The sequence below is a fragment of the Hyperoodon ampullatus genome (genome assembly GCF_949752795.1).
Source record: "Hyperoodon ampullatus genome assembly, chromosome: 19".
Taxonomy (NCBI): Eukaryota; Metazoa; Chordata; class Mammalia; order Artiodactyla; family Ziphiidae; genus Hyperoodon; species Hyperoodon ampullatus.
Window position 1 is genome coordinate 1,300,667 of NC_136932.1, and position 24,070 is coordinate 1,324,736.

Here is a 24,070-nt window from a genome sequence, read left to right on the forward strand (position 1 = left end):
GTGCTCTAGCAACGCTGGGCTCAGGCTGTCCTACTGCCTATGGCAGACCCACGAGACGTTAGCCTGGCCTCCAAGCTCCACAGCCTGGTTCCACTTTCCTTTCTTCCCAGGACCCAAGGTAGCTGCTGACCAATTTCCAAATGGTGACAGGGATATTTACAAGCAGTTTCCCCAATTTTAACCTTTGAAGGAGGTAGTGAAGTGAAGAAAAAGTGGTGAGTATGCTATGACAGCAAGACCCACTGGACCTCCCACCAAGGGAGAATTTGAAATCTCTTTATGGATCAATTGTGTTTAGTCTAAGAAAGTCATAAAGATTGACTTCTGGAAGTTCTAAAATTACAGGTGCTGATTAGTGATTTGGTAGGTAAAATCATTTAGAATTACAGGCAAGTATCCAATACCCCCTCCTCCCACCCTGCATCTTTAAAATCAAGTAGGACAATAAAGCCATCTTTGCCCCAGTGTAATAACCACTTTTTTCAGCAATGACACAATAACATGTTGTAGGTAATATTTTCAAAGTCTCTATAATACTAACAACAGTGTTCCCAAAAAACATGTTTTTGGTTTATACCACCTAGCTAGCTAAAGGCAAAAATGCTTTAAGTATCTTTAAGACTTAAATCAAACAAATATTTCAAACATAAGAAAACACACCATAACATAAGGTAGTCCAGTATTTTCTTTGCTAAAGAGCTGAAAAACTGCCGTTAATATTATTAAACACAAATATTAACAAATATTATTAAGACAATAAAATGTTAAGACCTGGGTTTATTAATTTCATATTACTAGTTTATAAACAGAACTACTAGGCACCATTCAGTATATTCAATTCTTTTTTTTTCTTTCTTTTTATAAATTTATTTATAAATTTATAAATTTTATTTTTGGCTACGTTGGGTCTTCGTTGCCACGCACGGGCTTTCTCTGGTTGCAGCAAGCGGGGGCTACTCTTTGTTGTGGTGTGCGGGCTTCTCCTTGCGGTGGCTTCTCTTGTTGAGGAGCAGGGGCTCTAGGCGCACGCGCTTCAGTAGTTGTGGCTCATGGACTCTAGAGCGCAGGCTCAGTAGTTGTGGCACACGGGCTTAGTTGCTCCACGGCATGTGGATCTTCCCGGACCAGGGCTTGAACCCATGTCCCCTGCACTGGCAGGCGGATTCTTAACCACTGCGCCACCAGGGAAGCCCCTCAATTCTTTAATATTTTCTCATTAGCAAAAGGTGATTAAAGGTTACCAGAACCTCCGTTTACTTACCCACAAGCCACATACTGTCCATTCCTAGATGTGGCAATGCTTAATCCATATAAACTGCCTTCATCAACAAATCTGTTAAGGCACTTCCTAGAGTTCACATCCCAAACATAAACGTCTCCATCCCCTGAATGAAACAGCCAAAAAATGGGTTTGGTTAATTTTGTTTTAAACTTGAAAGGCAAGTGAACTGACCATTCTTAGTCCCTCTTTAATAGTACAAGATACTACAAATAAAGACCTACTATATACTATAATTATCCTAGGTCTAGAAAACTGGCCTAAAAATGTTTCTTGTATACATTTTCATATATAGAAAACTACACCCTCATTAGTCATTAATAAACAGTATCTTTAGGTTTAGAGTGAAAATCACAAACTCTTGGCTTGAGTTGAACTTTCAGAAAAAGTTTCTACATTCCACTCAGATAAATTATTGGCGCAAAATTTGAAAAAAAAACAAAAAACCCACCAGCAAAGGTTTTCCAACATCTATCAAGAGGTATCAGAGTACCTAACATGTAAGGCTAGGTGATTTAGATACCATACTGATGATGAAGCTGACGACAGAGGAGGAAATGAAGAATGAACTGATCCAGACCAAAAGGAATTTATAGTTTAATTAAGGAGGTATGGATAATTTATTGTAATAAGCACAAATAGTTTAGAGAAGGGAGAATGTGTGAAAGATAAAGATATTAAATCTGATGAGAACACAAATATTTTCATGATAGAAATGGCCACCTAAGTGCCAAGATCAGTCTCCTTCTCTCTCTCCTATACACTCAATCTTGATGATCACCCCCTTCCTCACACCCATTATAGATGTGTAGAATGACCCTATACCCATCTCAAAGGTGGCTCCTCACTCATGTACTTCATCTCTTTCTTTTCTGTGGATATTGCTCTAACATTCACCCTTCTATACTATTATCCTTCCAATGAGAATTCAATGAATCTCACTGCTTCAACTATTTCATTAAGAAACAAAATTTCCCAGGCTGGCATAAGGGTTTAGGTTAGGTAGAAGTAAAAAATGTATTTAGAAAAAATTTAATAGGCTCAAATTTTAGAAGCTTTATGTCTGTCTGTAGGGCAATGGTACAATAAAGGAAGGGGTTTAAAGATCAGCCTAGCTAGCAACAGACTAAAATGGGAACGGAAGGGATCAAGGGCAGGAAGACCACCTAGAAAGCGAGTGTATTAGATGGTCATAAGTTGATGTTGACTTAAGAAGCAATAATTAATCCAAGAGAAAACAAAAAGAAAAAACTGGTTCAGCTGAAAAGATAAAAGGTAAATTCTTTCTTCAACACTCCTTCTATCAAAATATTCTTTATATATATAAAACAATAAATATGAACAATATGATGCCAATCACATAAATCACTCCTTACAGAAGGAGGAAAGGAGGAAGGGGAAGGGGGGAGAACACCAATCAAAATACAGATAACACCTAACTTACCAAGGCTCAACTTCTGATTACTCCTTCTCTGATTTTAGGACCTTTCTTCTTATGGTAAATTAGACCTCCATGGTCCTAACCTAATTTGTAAATATTTAACATCTATATCCAATTCATATAACCAAATCTCAGTACCTGTGCTGACCCTTTCAACTCTTCTCCCCAGCTCTGACTCTCCCAAGATCCAAGGGCCATTTCATTAGGACCATTATTTCTCTGAACCTATATTTATTCCTTACCCCTCATAAAACCTAGCATATTAATTAATAGAGACTATATATGCTGATGACATTCTTCTATTATTGGATTAAAAACTTACAAATGTAAGTAACTCAACCTTGTGAAAGTTTGATTCTGGGCCAAAACCAAAACAAAAATTAAAGTTAATGCTAAACTTAATCCTTTTTTTAAAAAAAGTTTTTGAATAGATTGAAGACTACTACTCACTGGCAGAACCACTCTAATGCCTCCCACTACCAAACAGCATGAGCTACGCTGAGCTTGTGATGGTCCCCAAGATCCTCTAGGAAAAGGCGTAAGAGTCACAGGACAGTCAGAAAAGCCAGCAGAAAAGGACAAGATTAGAGACTGTCAGGAATGATAAAGGATTGGTTGGTAGTACTAAAGAAATGTCAGGATGAGATCAGAATTGTTTTCAGTCAATAATGAAGAAAATTCCAAACATTATCCAAGTCAAAAGAGGCTAAAAGAAAAGAAGTGATGATTTTAAGTAACTTCCAAAAAGAAAGTAAGAAAGTCTCAGAATAAGACATCTTTTAAAATGCATTTTCTGGGGACTTCCCTGACGGCACAGTGGTTAAGAATCTGCCTACCAACGCAGAAGACACGGGTTTGATCCCTGGTCCGGGAGGATCCCACATGCCGCGGAGCAACTAAGCCCGTGCACCAAAAACTACTGAGTCTGTGCTCTAGAGCCCGCGAGCCACAACTACTGAGCTCGCATGCCACAACTACTGAAGCCCATGCACCTAGAGCCCGTGCTCTGCAAGAGAAGCCACTGCAGTGAGAAGCCCACGCACCACAACGAAGAGCAGCCCCCGCTCGCCGCAACTAGAGAAAGCCCGCGCGTAGCAACAAAGACCCAACATAGTCAAAAATTAATTAATTAGGGCCTCCCTGGTGGCGCAGTGGTTGAGAGTCCGCCTGCCGATGCAGGGGATACGGGTTCGTGCCCCGGTCTGGGAGGATCCCATATGCCGCGGAGCGGCTGGGCCCGTGAGCCATGGCTGCTGAGCCTGCGCATCCGGAGCCTGTGCTCCGCAACGGGAGAGGCCACAACAGTGAGAGGCCCGCGTACCACAAAAAAAAAAAAAAAAAAAAAAAAAAAAAAAAAAAAAAAATTAATTAATTAAATAAAATGCCTTTTCTTCCCATCTTTTCCGCAAACAGTGCATGTTAAGCGGTTAATCCTTCACCATTACTAGTTAGTAAATGAGAAGGCAAACAGCAATGAAAAATGAATTGTAAAAATAAAAATGATTTTCTCACTAACACAAAAAAGTCTAAAATCAAACCCAGTTTTGGTTAAAGTTGGTATTTAAACACACCCAAAGCTTCAAAGAAACTTCGGATCATCTTGTCATTAACTTAACTTACCTGAAGATGCATATACTTTCTTACTATCCGAAGAGAATGTGGATGCTGCAATCCTTCCATTAATTTTCATACTACCAATTAGCTCTTTAGTCTGGAAGAACAATAAATATTACTTATCAAATTGCTAGGTGCTGCAAAGAAGAATCACAATGTGCAGAATAAAAGCAATCTAGTTCTCTATTTTGTAGCACCTACTCAACTTTGTTTTTCCCTACCCTCAAAAAAAAAATTCTTCCCAAACTGCCCACAACTTCTCCCCAAGTCTCAATATGTTCCTCTAATTGAGATGCAGATTTAAGGACACCATGAGTTATGGTTCAAGACCATCCCTACACTAATGTCTTATCCTAGCAGAACAAGCAACAGCTAATAATGGTTCACCTTCATTGACAGCAAGTGAAAATATCCAGCAACACCATTTATAAGCAAAAAGGATCCATCTGGGGAGACTTCGAAGCTCCTCACTATCTTCTCCTTCAAACCTAAGGAGATGAATCAATAAAGATTAATGGTCTGCAGTAAAGCTTCCACTGACAATTGAGAGTTTCTTACTTTTTAAGTGCCTTAAATAAAACATGGGCTCAGACTCTGAATAACTCTGACCCCATGCGTCATTGAGTATTACCGAAATACAAGGTCACTACAAAACGCTTAGCAAACTTCTGTTCTTTGTCTTGGTTAACATTTACCATTCTAATTACAGGCCTGAGAGCCAGCTCTCCAACCAGTAAACTTATCAACTAATTTTCCAAATGTAAACAGTAATACCTGTAAGTAACTAAAAGGATAAATTATACTTCTCTGTCAAAACGTTCATGACCAGAAGGAAAATACACTGACACAGAGACAGCTAAAACACAGTAACATGCAGACACTAGTTGCTAGCCACCTACTAAACATCCCATGATGAATGGGAGTCTAATTCTTAACTCTGTGGATCAAAAAGAAAAAACAAACCAAAACCATGTGTCAGTAGTGTATTCAAGAGTTGATAAAGAAGAAGTAAAGCTGTCACTGTTTGCAGATGACACGATACTATACATAGAGAATCCTAAAGATGCTACCAGAAAACTACTAGAGCTAAACAATGAATTTGGTAAAGCAGCAGGATACAAAACTAATGCACAGAAATCTCTGGCATTCCTATACACTAATGATGAAAAATCTGAAAGTGAAATTAAGAAAACCCTCCCATTTACCATTGCAACAAAAAGAATTAAATATCTAGGAATAAACCTACCTAAGGAGACAAAAGACCTGTATGCACTGATGAAAGAAATTAAAGATGATACAAATAGATGGAGAGATATACCATGTTCTTGGATTGCAAGAATCAACATTGTGAAAATGACTCTACTACCCAAAGCAATCTACAGATTTAAAGCAATCCCTATCAAACTACCACTGGCATTTTTCACAGAACTAGAACAAAAAATATCACAATTTGTATGGAAACACAAAAGACCCCGAATAGCCAAAGCAATCTTGAGAACGAAAAACAGAGCTGGAGGAATCAGGTTCCCTGACTTCAGACTATACTACAAAGCTACAGTAATCAAGACAGTAATGGTACTGGCACAAAAACAGAAATATAGATCAGTGGAACAGGATAGAAAGCCCAGAGATAAACCCACACACATATGGTCACCTTATCTTTTTTTTTTCTTTTTTTTTTTTTTGCAGTACACGGGCCTCTCACTGCTATGGCCTCTCCCATTGCGAAGCACAGGCTCCGGATGCGCAGGCTCAGCGGCCATGGCTCACGGGCCTAGCCGCTCCGCGGCATGTGGGATCTTCCTGGACTGGGGCACGAACCCATGTCCCCTGCATCAGCAGGCAGGCTCTCAACCACTGCGCCACCAGGGAAGCCCTGGTCACCTTATCTTTGATAAAGGAGGCAAGAATATACAGTGGAGAAAAGACAGCCTCTTCAATAAGTGGTACTGGCAAAACTGGACAGGTACGTGTAAAAGTATGAAATTAGAACACTCCCTAACACCATACACAAAAATAAACTCAAAATGGATTAAAGACCTAAACGTAAGGCCAGAAACTATCAAACTCTTAGAGGAAAACATAGGCAGAACACTCTATGACATAAATCACATCAAGATCCTTTTTGACCCACCTCCTAGAGAAATGGAAATAAAAACAAAACTAAACAAATGGGACCTAATGAAACTTCAAAGTTTTTACACAGTACAGGAAAACATAAACAAGATGAAGAGACAACCCTCAAAATGGGAAAAAATATTTGCAAATGAAGCAACTGACAAAGGATTAATCTGCAAAATTTACATGCAGCTCATGCGGCTCAACATCAATAAAACCACCCAAACCCAAAAATGGGCAGAAGACCTAAATAGACATTTCTCCGAAGAAGATATACAGACTGCCAACAAACACATGAAAGAATGCTCAACATCATTAACCATTAGAGAAATGCAAATCAACACTACAATGAGACATCATCTCACACCAGTCAGAATGGCCATCATCAAAAAATCTAGAAACAATAAATGCTGGAGAGGGTGTGGAGAAAAGGGAACACTCTTGCACTGTTGGTGGGAATGTAAATTGATACAGCCACTATGGAGAACAGTATGGAGGTTCCTTAAGAAACTAAAAATAGAACTACCATACGACCCAGCAATCCCACTACTGGGCATATACCCTGAGAAAACCAGAATTCAATAAGAGTCATGAAAAAAATATATAAAAAAATAAATTAGGGCTTCCCTGGTGGCACAGTGGTTGAAAGTCTGCCTGCCGATGCAGGGGACACGGGTTCGTGCCCCAGTCCAGGAAGATCCCACATGCCGCGGAGCGGCTGGGCCCGTGAGCCATGGCCGCTGAGCCTGCACATCCGGAGCCTGTGCTCCGCAGTGGGAGAGGCCACAACAGTGAGAGGCCCGCGTACCGCAAAAAATAAATAAATTAATTAATAAAATAAAATAAAATAAATTAATTTAAAAAAAAAAGAGTCATGTACCAAAATGTTCACTGCAGCTCTATTTACAATAGCCAGGACGTGGAAGCAACCTAAGTGTCCATCAAGAGATGAATGGATAAAGAAGATGTGGCACATATATACAGTGGAATATTACTCAGCCATAAAAAGAAATGAAATTGAGTTATTTGTAGTGAGGTGGATGGACCTAGAGTCTGTCATACAGAGTGAAGTAAGTAAGAAAGAGAAACACAAATACCGTATGCTAACACATATATATGGAATCTAAGGAAAAAAAAACAAAAAAGGACATGAAGAACCCAGGGGCAAGACAGGAATAAAGACACAGACCTACTAGAGAATGGACTTGAGGATATGGGGAGGGGGAAGGGTAAGCTGTGACAAAGTGAGAGAGTGGCATGGACATATATACACTACCAAACGTAAAATAGATAGCTAGTGGGAAGCAGCCGCGTAGCACAGGGAGATCAGCTCGGTGGTTTGTGACCACCTAGAGGGGTGGGATAGGGAGGGTGGGAGGGAGGGAGACACAAGAGGGAAGAGATATGGGAACATGTGTATATGTATAACTGAAATACTTTGTTATAAAGCAGAAACTAACACACCATTGTAAAGCAATTATACTCCAATAAAGATGTTAAAAAAAAAAAGTTGATTAGCTTCTCAAGACTCATGTAACCAAATTACATGAGCTAAGTATATAGACCAGATGTCAATTTACTTATTTATAATGGGACATGTTCCTTTCCCATGCCTAAAAGGCTCAAACTGACTATGCAGGAGACCCTTCTGATATTAAATTGCTTATAGAGCCAACTTACCCATTAACAAGTTGCCTAATAGAAAGGATACACAAGAGTAAGTGTAACCAGCTACGCTTCCAGGGTGACAGAGCAGAGGAGAATTTTCACTGTCCACTCATTGGTACGTACTGGACTTTTGCACCATGTGAGCATATCGCTAAGTTAGAATATTAATCAGAAAAAAGAATTTAGAAAAATCCAGTGAAGAGTTCTTGTTTCCCCACAGGAAAATGATAGTTAAAGGTCCCACAGACCATCTCTGTGCTAGTAACAGTCTTTGTCTAGATGGTTCACAATACTACAAAACTGGGCCTCCCACTCTAGCCCCACCCACCAAGAGACTACATCCTAGCTTCCTTGACTGGAATCAATCCAGACACATATTTCCAATCACTAGGGTTACTTCTGCTAGGGATGACCATCTTCTTCACAATGACTCTAGTCCTACTAAGGGTAATATTCATCCCAAATCTTAGGCAAGCATTATATACTGACTACAGCATACAGAAAGAAACAGCTCCAAACATAGGGAAAATATCATTACATGATGAAGCAGAGAAGGGAGGTTAGTTCTGGAAACCCCTCCAGACCCAATCCTAAGAGCACAGTGGGAATGCAAGACAGAGCTCAAAGTGTTCACCTTGGAGCCTACAGCTGGGCACCACCGCAGTCCTGGAAGACTGCAGACTGCACAGGTGTCACAAGGGCAACAGTAAACAAACTTCCCTCATACTGTGTGGGACCAGTGTGAACACAGACCCAGGATGGCAGCAACAGAGGCAAAATGCCAGAGGACTCTTTACACAGTCCACTGCTCTCTGCCTGCAGTGAAAGACCTTATGTTTTTGGCCTGAGTAAGCCTGTTGTTTGGGGGTAATTCAGGAAAGGGGGTTGTCTTCAAGAAGGAAATACTAGAATTCCAACAAATAAGGACAAACAGTTACTTTATCAATTAATTGGAAAAATAAGATAACCATATTTTTATCCAAAGCTTACAGTGTACTGTACACCAGTTATATGTACATAGCGTTTTACTTTTGACTTCACAAAAGAACAGTGATAATAAATGCTAATTTCAATATTACAATTGCTTTTTATAAAAGCTAGACCTTTCAAAATAGAAGCCAGACAAAATTTATAACATGGCCTTGAGAAAGAAGATACAGAGCTTTAAAGATGTCAAGTATAAATGTTTCTATGGATTAGGGAATGAGGTTTTTTTTTTTTTTTTTGGCCACCCCACACAGCATGTGGGATCTTCGTTCCCAGACCAGGGATCGAACCCACGCCCCCTGCATTGGAAGAATGGAGTCTTAACCACTGGACCGCCAGGAAGTCCCAGGAATGAGATTTTTAGGTCAACTGCTGAGCAACTAATAGATAAGAAAAAGAATGGCCAATTTAACTAGAATAGAGCCGAATTCCATAGGATGGGAAGTGAACTGATTGTGATCAGATAGATTATATGCTGTTCTTAACAATGACAGCAGTTACCAATGACTGAGCATTTACCAAGTGGCAGGTGGTGCTTAGTTACAATCTTCTAAAAAATTATTTTAATATTTTAGAACACTTGAGTTTACAGAAAGAGAAAACTAAGGCTCAGCAATGACCATATGCCTATGAATCAAAATGGCTGCCTGACAAACTAACTGGATTCCCAAATGGTCAAATTCTTTGTGTTTTCCTAGAACAAGACAGCTGCCTTAAGAACTGCCCTTCTGGGACTTCCCTGGTGGTCCAGTGGTAAAGAATCCACCTTGCAATGCAGGGGACAGGGGTTAGATCCCTGATCAGGGAGCTAAGATCCCACATGCCTCGGGGCAACTAAGCCCACGCACCGCAACTACTGAGCTCGGGCACCTCAACTAGAGAGCCTGCATGCTGCAAACTACAGAGCCCACACGCTCTGGAGCCCATGTCCCACGCACCACAACTAGAGAGAGAAATCCCGCACGCCACGACTAGAGAGAAGACTGCACGCCGCAAGAGAAGATCCCACATGCCTCAACGAAGATCCCGTGTGCCACAACTAAGACCCAATGCAGCCAAAAATAAAATTAAATAAATAAATCTTTAAAAAAAAAAAAAAAAAAAGAACTGTCCTTCTAGGGACTTCCCTGCTGGTGCAGTGGTTAAGACTCGGTGCTCCCAATGCAGGCAGCCCAGGTTCGATCCCTGGTCAGTGAACTAGATTCCGCGTGCCACAAATAAGAGTCCGCGTGCCAGGACTAAGAGTCCGCATGCCACGACTAAAAGATTCCCGCACGCCGCAATGAAGATCTCTCATGCGGCAACAAAGATCCCACATGCCACAACTAAGACCCGGCACAGATGGATATAGATAAAAGAACTGTCCTTCTAAATGATGCAACAGAAACTGCTTCTGGACTTTGAAATAGTAATCTGTGGTTCTTAACCTTTCTGTGTGCCAGTCTGGTGAAGTGTATGATACCCTTCTCAAAATAATGGCTGTTTAAAACTTTCGTAACCGAAGGAAATGCTAAATTTCATTTAGAGATTGGTGAAAATAAAGATGGAATGTTTTTCCTATCCAGCTTCACAGACCCCTGAATTTTGAGAGTCCATGGACCCCACTTTACAAGCCCTGACAGGTTAGTGGAAGGAACCATCAAAGCGGAATTCTTCAGAATGCATCAATTCTGAATTCTTCATTTTTCAGACTTGCATTTGCAAGAACCAAGAGCTCACATACACGTAAGGCTTGCACATCCTAACTTGTCAGCAATTTTCCCTTGTTCTACTGTCCTTAATTAATTGAGTTATTGATAGTTTTATAATCACGAGACTGAGAATTATATTCAACAGCATAACACCACAAGAAGAAATACATTTGGTTTACCATTACTATTATAATTATCATTATTACCAAGTTATGCTTATTGAGGAAAGAGAAGGAAAAATATTAAAAGGCAAAGATAAATGCCATGTCTTAGAAGAATCCGGTGATCAGATACACACCCCGGCATACCAGCAGATCCACAGTACATATCACTAACTACTGGATCTCAGCCACCCCTGGTTTGCTTTCCCCAAGAGGATGCAAGGCAAGGAAAGACCAGAGCACATTCCTTTTGATTGGTGGAATGACATTTAAGAATAATAACTACTACATGTTGTTTTCTATTTCAATATGGGGAGACAGTTTAAGGTTTTCCAACTCGAAGGGAAGTCCATGGACCAGTAGCATCAGCAGCATCTGAGAACTTGTTAGAAATGCAGAATCAGGCCCGCCTCAAAACAACAGGATCAGTCTGCATTTTAACAAGATCCCCAGGTGATTCATATGCACATTAATGTTTGAGAAGCACTGATTTAAAGCATAAATAGATAAATTAAAACCCCCCTTGGAAAGGATCACTGAAAGTGTCAGGAACACAGGAAAGACAAGACCAGAAACACTGAAAATAAACTTCATAAATGTTTCTAAAGTTGGCCTTACTCACTTTTAACCACTAGCAGAAAAAAGGCTGTACAGAGCAACCTGTAACCCTTACAGCCCCACATATGTGCAATTTAACAGGGAGACTGCCAGCAAGCTGTAGCATATGACAACACCACCTCCCAAGATTTATAATGTTAACCCAACCAATTTCATTACAAGGACTTTAGTTCCCAAAGGATTCATGAAGGTGTCATTATATTTTTGAGGTAATGGGAGTAGGAGAATGCAGAAGAAGAGATAAGGCAGAGGAAAGAAATTTTCATATTTTTTAAGTAGTCCATTCTTCAAAATACATTACAAATTCCAAAAGCAGTGCTTTATTTCCTTTAAATGTAAACCAAAATTGTATTATAACAAACAGCAGAAGAACTGGAGGGCACCCAAATTTCAGATCAGAGGAGTGAAATAATTTGTCCAAGGAAGTAGAACCCAGGTCTTCTAGCTCCCAGGCTCATGTTCTTTCTGCTGCAGCAACTGCTAATTTTACAGCCAAGTATTTGCAACTGCTTTTCTGGTCTAGGGGAATATATATTTGCAAATTATGATTTTCTTCCCATAGGTACTCAGTAAAAAGTCAGTTCACTTTTTTCATTCAAACATGTTATCTCAACAACACATTTTCCAAATAGTAAAACCAAAGAAACCCTTATTTTTAATAATTCTATGGGGAGGAAAAAAAGTGGTTGCAAATACTGTTAAACAAACTCAACTATGGGCTGGGGGGGAGGGAGGTGCGTGTCAGCTATATGTTCATTAGAAGCCTTACCTCTTACTTGATGCACAGGAATTAGCTTTCCAGCCAGCATATCATAGACATAAAGAACCTTGCTGTGAGTACTCGTGGCTAAAACCTTTTCTCCATTAGCACTAAAACAAGCTTTAAAGATTGGAAACTTTTCCAAATAGATGCTCTGAATTTTAGGATTTGTTTTTCCATCAACCTATAAGGAAGTACAAAATATTCCTTTTGATTATTTCCACAGACCATGTATGCTGATTGTAAACACTTTTCACTACAAGTCTTTTTTTTTTAATTTATTTATTTTATTTATTTTTGGCTGCGGTGGGTGTTCGTTGCTGCGCATGGACTTTCTCTAGTTGCAGCAAGTGGGGGCTACTCTTCATTGCAGTGCACGGGCTTCTCATTGTGGTGGCTTCTCTTGTTGCGGAGCAAGGGCTCTAGGCACATGGGTTTCAGTAGTTGTGGCACGTGGACTCAGTAGTTGTGGCTCACGGGCTCTAGAGCACAAGCTCAGTAGTTGTGGTGCACGGGCTTAGCTGCTCTGCGGCATGTAGGATCTTCTGGCACCAGGGATCAAACCCGTGTCCCCTGCACTGGCGGGCAGATTCTTAACCGCTGCGCCACCAGGGAAGTCCCTACAAGTCTTCATTTAAAAATGCATACCTGGGGCTTCCCTGGTGGTGCAGTGTCTTTCCCTGGAAAGGTGCCACTTTAGGTAAGATGGTGAGGAAAGACATTTCTAGGGCGTTATGTGAGCAGAAAAGTAAGAATGAGGGCTTCCCTGGTGGCGCAGTGGTTGAGAGTCCGCCTGCTGATGCAGGGGATGCGGGTTCGTGCCCTGGTCCAGGAAGATCCCACATGCCGCAGAGCGGCTGGGCCTGTGAGCCATGGCCGCTGAGCCTGCGCATCCGGAGCCTGTGCTCCGCAATGGGAGAGTCCACAACAGTGAGAGGCCCGCGTACTGCAAAAAAAAAAAAAAAAAATGCATACCTGAAATAGCGATACAGCATTATCTAGTCCAGCGACCATCACAACCTGTGCACGAGGATGGAACTGCACAGACGAGATCCGAGCAGTAGTAGGACGTTCAGCATTAGCATGCTGGCAGTGCTTCATCTACAGAAAAATAAAGCTGGAATTTTATCAATTCGAATGGGTTAACATTATTTTCTTTAAAGCATGAAGACATTATAAAGTAGTTTACAATGCAGAAGAAAGTGCATTGGAAGAGTAACCAGAAGACCACAGCTCTGCTACCAACTAGTACTCTAGTACAGTGCTTTACCATACAAGAATCCATTTTTCGGGGGCTTCCTCTACATTAAAAATGCAAGTACATAAAAAACACAGTATCATATGATGTTTTCTTTGTAACCCCTCAAGATAAATTTTTGTGGTGACTACATTTTCAATGGAGGTGAATTCACCCTATGAGGAGCTAAATGAATTATCTGCACAGGGTAGGGAGAGACAGAATCACTCTGTCTAATAATTTACCATAATAAGGTCCCCCCTCCCCATCTAAATTCGCATGCTACCATTTTAAAATGGGGCAAATTATATCAAAGAGAGAACTGTTCATTTGACATATATTTAACTGAAGCAAGTGCTGGGTAGGCACTTGGTTACCACAATAGACAACTGAGACACAGTGATGAGTTAGACAGTAACTAGAGTAAGCCACTTCAGATAGGATGGCAAGGAAAGACATTTCTAGGGCATCATGTGAGCAGAAAAGTAAGAATGAGGGCTTCCCTGGTGGCACAGTGGTTGGGAGTCCGCCTGCTGATGCAGGGGACACGGGTTCGTGCCCCGGTCCGGGGAGATCCCACATGCCGTGGAGCGGCTAGGCCCGTGAGCCATGGCCGCTGAGCCTGTGCATCTGGAGCCTGTGCTCCGCAGCGGGAGAGGCCACAACAGTGAGAGGCCCACGTACCGCAAAAAAAAAAAAAAAAAAAAAAAAGTAAGAATGAGTTGGCCACTGGCAGTGCTTAAAGAATACATGGAGGGATGAGCAAGAGCAAAGGTTCAGGGGCAAGAAAGAACTTGGCATGTGCAAGAAACAGAAAGAAGGCCTGTGTGGCACGAGTAACGAATAAGAGGAAAAGGCATCAGATGAAGTTGAAGACGTAGGCAAAGGCCAGATCCTGTGAAGGGCAGTGTAGACTATGGTGAGGAATTCAGAAGTTTTCAAAGAGCAATGAAAAGTGACAGGACGTGATATTTTATTTTTAAAAGATCCCTCAGGCTACTATAGGAAGAACGGTTTAGAAAGAAGGAAAGTGGAAGTGGAGAGTCTAGCCACGAAGCTGTTGCTATGCATTGGGCAAGAGATGAGAGCAGCATGAACAAGGCTGGTGCCAACAGAAGGAACAAGAAATGCAAAAGGAGGAATCAAGTAACATTCCTAAAAAATTCCTGGGAACATAATTTAATCTTGTTTTTGCAAAAGGTAAAAAACCTAACACAAATATTTACCAAGGCAAAATGACAGCAAGCACATTTAATCCCACAGATAACAGGAATCCATATATTTGTAACTGGGAAGTATACTGGATTTCAGAGGTAATTAGTTGGATTGACCCAATTTTACGGATTCTCACCTTTAAGATTCCTTTAGGAAGAGAGGTTGATGTTGATATGAAATTCCCAGTCCTCTGCAACAAATCATCTTCATCCTCTTCACTTTCATCTAAGTCAAACAAACCCACAGGCTGATCTTCAGAATCAATGAGATGGCCATTACCTATCCCAAACATCTATATTTCAAACTTCAACTCCCCTCCCAGTCTCCCAACCTCAATCGTTTTATTTAAGCTGCAACTGGTAAAAGTAAAACAGCAAAATAAATTTGAAGGAGAGGAAAAGGATGACAAGACCTCAATATATATGGTTAAAATCAACACCTGACTCTGGAACAAAAGACACACATTCACTACAGTGACTAAAACAACATGAAATGAAATGAAGATGAAACGGAGTCAGCATTTAATTTAAAAAGAGGAACTCGTAACAGTGGCAAGATGGGCAACAGGATGAACAGCAGATCTAGCTTAACAACTCACAGGAAAAAGAACTAGAACTTTTAGCTGACTGGAAGAACAACGCCAGTAAACCGTGTATCAGAACTTCCAAGAGAGGTAACAGGGCTGCTTTTCCCCTGGAGATGACTGACGATTCTAGTAAAGAAAGCTGAGAAGCTAAGCAGGGTGTTTAAAACACTTGTAGGGTTAAGAGAGCAAAAACTAGCACCAAAAGCCCTCTAAGGTTCCTAAGGAGTCTGGTAAACCACGAGGCTCTGGATTGTTGCCACAAAAGGCTATACATAAAATTAAAGGTGAAATCAAAGAATTACGAGAAAATCTCCCAGGAACTGAAACCCGGCACTGAATCCTCACACTCTCTCACTAGAATAAGATGTTCTAGGATTGCTAGTGCCCACTGCCCAACCACCTACCCAAAAACAAATATACAAATTCTCTGGAGAAAGATACCATTGTCCTAGACCTCTAGTTAATCAATACTATTTCTCATATACAATGCCCACCACTCAATGACATATATAACCATGTAAATAATGACAAGGTAAGGTAACTTAACTGAAAACCTAAAGAAAAACAAACAATCTTCACAGGAGATCTAGATAATGAAGTTATCAGACATAAAATTTTTAAATATTACATATAAAACTCAAAGAAAAAGAGTTCAGGTCTGTGGTTACCAGAGATGGAGCGTAACGTGACGGGAATTGGATGAAGACAGTCAAAAGGTACAAACTTCCAGTTATAAGATAAATAAGTACTAGGAATATAATGTACAACGTGATAAATATAACTCTGCTGTATGTTATATACGAAAGGTGTTGACAGTAAATCCTAAGACTTCTCACCACAAGAAAAAATACTTCTTTTCTACTTCTTTAATTTTTATCTATATGAGATGATGGATGTTCACTGAACTTATTGAGGTAATCATTTCATGATGTATGTAAGTCAAATCATTATACTGTGCACCTTAAACTTATACAGTGCTGTATGTCAATTACATCTCAGTAAAACTGGAAGGAGGGCTTCCCTGGTGGCGCAGTGGTTGAGAGTCCACCTGCTGATGCAGGGGACACGGGTTTGTGCCCCAGTCCGGGAGGATCCCACATGCCGTGGAGCGGCTAGGCCCATGAGCCATGGCCACTGAGCCTGTGCGTCCAGAGCCTGTGCTCTGCAACGAGAGAGGCCACAACAGTGAGAGGCCTGCGTACCACAAAAAAAAAAAAAAAAAAAAAAAAAAACTGGAAAGAAAAATAATAATAAAAAATAAATAAAATAAAAAATTTATGTTTAAGATATTAGAGATAATGAAAGGCAAGACTCAGAATTAAGCCAGAGAACTAGACTATTAAAAAAAAGAACCAAATAGAAATTCTAGAACTGAAAAACAGAGTAATTAAAACTAACACCCCAGTGGATGGTGTTAACAGGATATCAAAATTACCTGAAGAGAGAATTAGTGGTCTGGAAAAAGGATCAGAAAAAAATATCCAGACTAAAGTACAGAAAGCAGAAAGACAGAAAATACAGAAAAGAACAGTCTACAGCCATACCACCCTGAATGCACTTAATCTCATCAGAAAACACAGAATGTTTTTAAAAAAAATTTTAACATACATGTAATTGGTATCCCAGAAGGAAAGAAAGAATGGAACAAAAACAATGTGTGAAGAGATAACAGGCAAGAATTTCCAAAACTTAGAAAAGACATGTAGCCAGATTCAACAGCACCTATGAAGACCAAGCAGAATACAAAGCAAGCTAAAAAAACTGGAAAACTGCGGCAGGGGGCGCAGGGGTGGCGGTGGTGGCGAATAAATTGACAAAACAGCAACAATAAAACTCCATAATATTAAGGAATTACTATTGATTTCTGAAGGTGTATGATAATAGCATTATAGCTATGTTTAAAGAGGGGAGTACTTCTCTTTTAAAGATACTCAACCTAGGGACTTCCCTGGTGGTCCAGTGGTTAAGACTCCGTGCTTCCACTGTAGGGGCCACAGGTTCAATCCGTGGTCAGGGAACCTGCATGCCAGTGGGCCGGGGTCGGGGGGGGAAAGGTAATTCAGGAAAAAAAAAATAATAATCTAGTATTTACAGATAAAAACAAATAATATGTTAGAGATAACTGTGAAGCTGGGTTGTAGTCACCACTCCGCCAATAAGTATACCTTGGACAAGTCACTTCTATCTTTTTGAACTTTACTCCTGTCATATGTACAATTAAGGTATTACACTTAGATATCCCAGATAGTAACAGACTGGCTAACTGTTGACCTAATTCATTTCCTTTTTCTCCTGGGCACAAAGACAAACTATATTTCCTGGTATTGCATGCAGTTAGTGTGGCCTCATGACTGAGTTCTGGCCAATAAAATGTAGATGAAAGTATCACGTACCACTTCCAGGACAGGCCAATAAAAATTTCCCTTGGTGAGTTCTCTCCCTTCTCCTATAAGTCAACTGGTGGTCAATATCCTAGGCAACATTGGAAGAGCCAGCCTGAAGATGGCAGAACCTCTATAAACTTGGATCCCTTAAGTAGAGCATCACCTTCTCACCACCTCAATTGTACTCACAGGAAAAAAAAAATTCTACTGGATTAAGCCACTGGGATCTGGGAGATTTTCTGCTTCAATGTCAACATATACCTAATCCATATCTAAACTGCTGTAGTTCGATGAATGCAATATTCTAAAATGGATAATAAAATTATATTTCATCCAGGAAGGTAAACTGATGACCAAGGTTTATAATTATGCCATGTAAAAAAAAGTGACAGGATGGGACTTCCCTGGTGGTCCAGTGGTTAAGACTCCATGCTCCCGATGCAGTGGGCATGGGTTCGATCCCTGGTCTGGGAACTAGGATCCCACATGCTGCATGGGGCGGCCAAAAACAAAACAAAACAAAACAAAAAACAGTGACAGGACAAGACGATTAACATATTAAAAAAAACCTGGAAAGATATTTCTCAAATAACAGAAGAGTTTTATATGAAAGAGAGATAAGATTATATCTCTTCGAAAGGTAGGACAACAGAGTGTAGGGAGGCTAAATTTCAATAGTAAAAAAATTACAATTAGTTCTTAAAGAAAAGAAAAGAGGAAGAAATAGTCTAATAAAGAGCACAACATTATTTGAAATATTTAAGCAGAGGCTAAATTATCATCTAACAGATGTTGTAGAGAAGTTTCTTGCAGCAGATAAAGTCGGGCTACATCACTAAGAGTCCTTTAACCTCTAAAAGTATCTGGTTGGAAACCAGAACGTAAGTTTCTACTTAATAACAGATTGAGTTTGCTAACAGAATTATATAAAACTGTCTCCTTGTAAGAGCTCCCTATACGTGAATACCATGAAGACTGACATGGGTGGGGAGAAGGGAGGGAGAGGTGATGATGATAATCAAACAGAGATTCATCAGATACCAAAGATGCTAAGAAAGGAGCTCCTGTATTACAATGGTATTACAATGGGAGGATATACTCTAGGGTTCCTCAAGGATTTCAGAAGTCAATTCCAAGTCTAAAATTTGTAACTCCAAGAACTCATATCAGATCTTGGCCAAACCATCCATATAAATAATATCTAAACTCAAAGATCTAAACAGCAAAAAACAGTTTTTGTACAAGTCAAACTTAAAATCTGCAGTTGAAAAATAGGTTTTTAGAAAGTGAATAATCACCTGGGCCTAACCTGACATGTACTCCTTAGAAAGACATTCCATTTCCTAGTGGATAGCTAGATCAGCTGCTCATGTCTTTGGAAGGGGCTCTGAATCAAGAAATAACACTACTACTTATTTTTTACTTAATCTATGCCATAATGTTGTCATAGTTCTGTTGAGGAAAAACGTCATAAAATCCATCCATTATTGTCTCCACAAGTAAAGAATATGCTAGTAAGTATGTCTTACACTATTGTAAAAGAGCTTCCTTCAGAGAAATGGTAGACTTCAAAACCAGACATTAAAAAAAAAAAAAAAGACATATTTCAAACACCAGGTTTTAACAAGCCTCATGAGAAACCTCAAACAGTAACAGAACAGGAATAGGAATCTATTTACCAACTTAAACAGAGGTGTCAACACTCACCATCTGAAGATGTTTTCCGCTTACTGGTTTCTGCCCAGGCAGGTACTCCCCCCATGGCATGCTGGAATCTAAGCAAAAATGTAAAAATAAAATTTTGTAGTGACCACTGTATTTATATAGAGCTTAATACATTTCAAGAATATAGGTCAGAGCATAAACAGAATCTCTTCCAAAGTTATCATCTTTCAGAACAGAAGGGCTACTCACACAGGATAGTCCTAAATTGGTAATAAACCACCTGGATACATATTTGTTGTTATTTACATCTAGTTACATAGTTGTCTTATTTGCACATATCAACACACCAGATTTGGTGACTAAGTGAAGAAATAGAAATCTCTTTGTGGTTATAAATCAATGCTATAGTACACAGAGTACACAAAAGAATACTACAACATGTCTGAAAGAAAACCACCAGATTGGTAAAATAAACAAAACTTCATCATATATTCTTTGAATAAAATGGGAGCATTTCATCCTGGAAAAAGTAAGCTTCAGGAAAAGCATGACAGTTATATTCTGAAGGGCTGGTATTTGGAAGCCTAAAAAGAATCTTTCTGTTTAATGCAGAATCATAGACATGTCCACCAAACTAAGCCCACTAGCCATAAGTAACTAGAAAACTGGACAAAATATGTGAAACTATTTTCAGAAACTGGACAACAGGCAACATGACTATGATCTCTAAGAGAAGAAAAGTAACAAGGTGAGCAATGCCATTACTGGGATTTTCCCCTCAAGGCATTTTTATAAGACCCTGACACAGAGACAAGGAGAAAAAGATCAGACTTGAAAGAGGCTGAAACAGCAGGAATTTTAGGGGCAGTCAACTGTAGAAGAGGAAGAGAAAGAGCTCCAGAAATCTGCACAGAGGTCCACAGACACTTCTTCTGAATACTAAACTGCACACTCATAGGATGAAACTCCATGAGGTCAAGCAAAGAACTACTAGTAAGTTGCACAGAACCGAAACTCAGACATTTGAGTTCAACCAGTCAGAGGAAAGGTCCTTACTGAACACTCAGGACATTCAGGAGAGATCCCAGGAAGGTCATACCTTAATAACGGGGCTAAACCAGCCTAGAATAAATGCTACTGTAGAAGAAAGCTAAAAACAAATCCTGAAAGGGTCAAAGTGATTTCCAAGTCAATTAACTGCCTGCCAAGACAAAGTTCAACACACATTAAAAGCAAAACACAAAATCCAGACACTGAACAACATTCACACTGCCCAGAATCCAATCAAAATTACTAGATATACAGAGAAGCAGAAAAACATGAACCATAACCAGAAGAAAAAGCAGCCAACGGAAACAGAAATGACAGACCTGACAGAATTAGCACACAAGGACTTTAAAATAGCTAATACACATAAAAAGGAACAAAATTGTGCCATTTGCAGAGACGTGGATGGACCTAGAGACTGTCATACAGAGTGAAGTAAGTCAGAAAGAGAAAAACAAATACCCTATGCTAACACATATATATGGAATCTAAAAAAAGAAAAAAGGTTCTGAAGAACATAGGGGCAAGACAGGAATGAAGACGCAGACAGAGAATGGACTTGAGGACACGGGGAGGGGGAAGGGTAAGCTGGGACGAAGTGAGAGACTGGCATGGACATATATACACTACCAAATGTAAAACAGATAGCTAGTGGGAAGCAGCCATATAGCACAGGAGATCAGCTCGGTGTTTTGTGTCCACCTAGACGGGTAGGATAGGGAGGGTGGGAGGGAGATGCAAGAGGGAGGAGATGTGGGGATGTATGTATAGCTGATTCACTTTGTTATACAGCAGAAACTAACACACCATTGTAAAGCATTTATACTGCAATAAAGATGTTAAAAAAATATATCATTGATTATATTCAAATGGTGGGATTACAGGTTTTTTCCAAAGTTTTTTGTACTTGTATTCCTTCTCAGGCCCCCATACTAAAACTTAATCATGTCTTCCAAGAACAATGCTCTTCCAATTCAAAATGGAAATCCGACTACCCAAGAAGCCAAAGACTGAGCAAATCAAAATAAAATACTGGTTATAAATACAACTTGGCAAACCTATAAAAAAAGACACTTACTCTTCCTTAAGTCTCTTTTGAAGCTCATCTTTTGAAAGTTTAGTTTCACTGGCATTTTTCATCATATCTTTCCGAAAACGGTTGTTCATCATGTCAACCCTATAAAAAAACAAAAAACAGCATGCTTTCAATAACTTAAAGAATCAACATAATAGTTGCTGCCTTTAGTATTTTGAGCAAACAACATAGGTCAAGATTTATAAGATGTGGAACATCTCCAATGCACATTCTTCATTCTTCCCGAAACAAAAAGGAATCTCCAATATATCGGATCATCTAGTTTACCTTCTGAAGAGCTATTTCAAATTCATAATTACTTATCTAGACACAGCTTATGCCATTCATCAAAATAAATTCCAGGTAAATCAGAGTTAAAAACAAAACAAACAAACAAAAAAACCAAAACCCAAACCTTAAAATACTGTGAAGGAAAAATACAGGCAAATATTTCTCTCTCTCTGAAGAACTTTTTACTAAAAACAACAGCAAAAAAAAAAAAAAAAACGGAAAAGAGTCATAGACTTCACTACATAAATATTAAAATATTCTGTGCATCAGACAACATTAAAACAAACTTAAAGGCAAACAATAAACTAGATAATGTGCAATAAATTTGACATATAAAGGTTTGAAATTCTCAATATGTAAGGAGCTGATATACTAAAATCATTAATAAACAGTCTCATCTGCCATTTGCAACAACATGGATGACCCTGGAGGATGTCCAGCTAAGTGAAATAAAACAGACACCAAAGAGAAATACTGCATAATCTCACTTATATGTGGAATCTGAAGAGTAGCATACGTAGAAGCGAAGAGCAGAATGATGGTTACCAGGGGTGAGAAGGTAGAGGAAACAGGGAGATGTTGGTCAAAGGGTACAAAGCTGCAGTTACATAGCATGACTGCAGTTAATGACAGTATTGTACACTGGAAATTAGCTAAGGGAATAGATTTCAGGGGCTCTCACCACAAATAAAAATGGCAACCATCTGAAGAAATGGAAATGCTAATTAGTTCACGTGACTGTAGTAATAACTTCACCATGTAAATATATAGCAAATTATCATTTTGTACACCTTATGTACAATTTTTATTTAAAAAATAAAAAAACAAAACGAAAGTCTCCAGTAGACAAATACGCAAAGACATAATAGAGACTTTTAAGAAAAACCAACGACTAATAAAAAAATGTTTGGGCTTCCCTGGTGGCGCAGTGGTTGGGAGTCCGCCTGCCAATGCAGGGGTCACGGGTTCGTGCCCCGGGCCGGGAAGATCCCACATGCCGCGGAGCGGCTGGGCCCGTGAGCCATGGCCGCTGAGCCTGCGCATTCAGAGCCTGTGCTCCTCAACGGGAGAGGCCACAACAGTGAGAGGCCCGCGTACCGCAAAAAAAAAAAAAAAAAGTTTTCTCAACACAAGTTAGATATTTCCTACCCTAAACTGTCACCCTAAACTGACAATGTCTGAAAAAAGAGAAATCATTGCTTTTATTTTTTTTTAAGATTTTTTTGATGTGGACCAGTTTTGGTTTTTTTTGTTTTGTTTTTTTTAGCTGGAGGGAGGGCTCTCTTTTTGATCTTTATGTATTGCAGCTGAGTTTGTGTGCTTGGATTGAAGTTACCACAGGGCTCTAAACTAGATTAACCAATATCAAAGTCATTCCCAGGAGGCCCCAGAATGATTAAAACAGGAAATTCTAACCACCTAGCAACCTTGGGGGAGAGAGGCAACGGGGGAACTGGCTCCGCGCTAGACCACTGCACATGCGCACTAAGTTGCAGGCGAGAGCATGGCGGGGGATGGTAATTCTCACTGAGGGCACTTTCTCCCCTGCAGGGCCTCCAAGAGGTTGTGGGAGGTCTGGACCACTTCAATATCTTGAAGATTCCTTTCTAATTTTTAAATGAATGAAAACAAAAATGGAGTTACAAAAACGATGATATATTTTAAATGCTTAGATCTTTTTTAAATTGCCCTGAGGCAAAACCACAATACAAAATATAAGTCTAGGGAGGTCCAGAAATCTGCATTTTTAAAAAATGCCCCATATGATTCTGATGCACACCAACATTTGAGAAGCATGCCCTGAATGATGTGGACCAGTTTTAAAGTCTTTATTGAATGTGTTACAATATTGCTTCTGTTTTATGTTGTGGGTTTTTGGCCGCAAGGCATGTGGGATCTTAGCTCCCCCACCAGGGATCGAACCCGCACCCCCTGCACTGGAAGGCAAAGTCTTAACCACTTGGACCACCAGGGAAGTCCAGAGGAATCACTGCTTTTAAAATGGAGTGAAACGGACACCTTTCAATGGAAAGGTAAATTGGCAGAACCTCAGGGTCAGCCTGGCAGTATTTATCAAGAACCTTAAAAATGTCTGCTCTTTGATTAAGTTAATCTACCTCAAAGAATCTTAAGTAATTTTAAGTAGAAAAGATTTATGCATAAAGATGCTCATATCAACATCAATCTATTAAAAGGAAAAATATTTATCCAACGATAGCTATGTAAATTATGG

General features: G+C 39.7%; 1 protein-coding gene across 1 annotated transcript in view; it reads right to left on the reverse strand.

Annotated features, from left to right (window-relative positions):
- UTP18 (UTP18 small subunit processome component) overlaps nt 1–24,070 on the reverse strand; it is a 41,877-nt gene that overhangs the window by 15,142 nt on the left and 2,665 nt on the right. Inside the window, exons 3-10 of the mRNA XM_079725289.1 lie at nt 21,550–21,648; nt 19,467–19,534; nt 14,926–15,014; nt 13,313–13,438; nt 12,347–12,521; nt 4,722–4,822; nt 4,341–4,431; nt 1,262–1,385 (exon numbers count right to left, since the gene is read on the reverse strand). Coding sequence (XP_079581415.1) covers nt 1,262–1,385; nt 4,341–4,431; nt 4,722–4,822; nt 12,347–12,521; nt 13,313–13,438; nt 14,926–15,014; nt 19,467–19,534; nt 21,550–21,648 — 873 coding nt within the window. The remainder of the gene's footprint in view (nt 1–1,261; nt 1,386–4,340; nt 4,432–4,721; nt 4,823–12,346; nt 12,522–13,312; nt 13,439–14,925; nt 15,015–19,466; nt 19,535–21,549; nt 21,649–24,070) is intronic.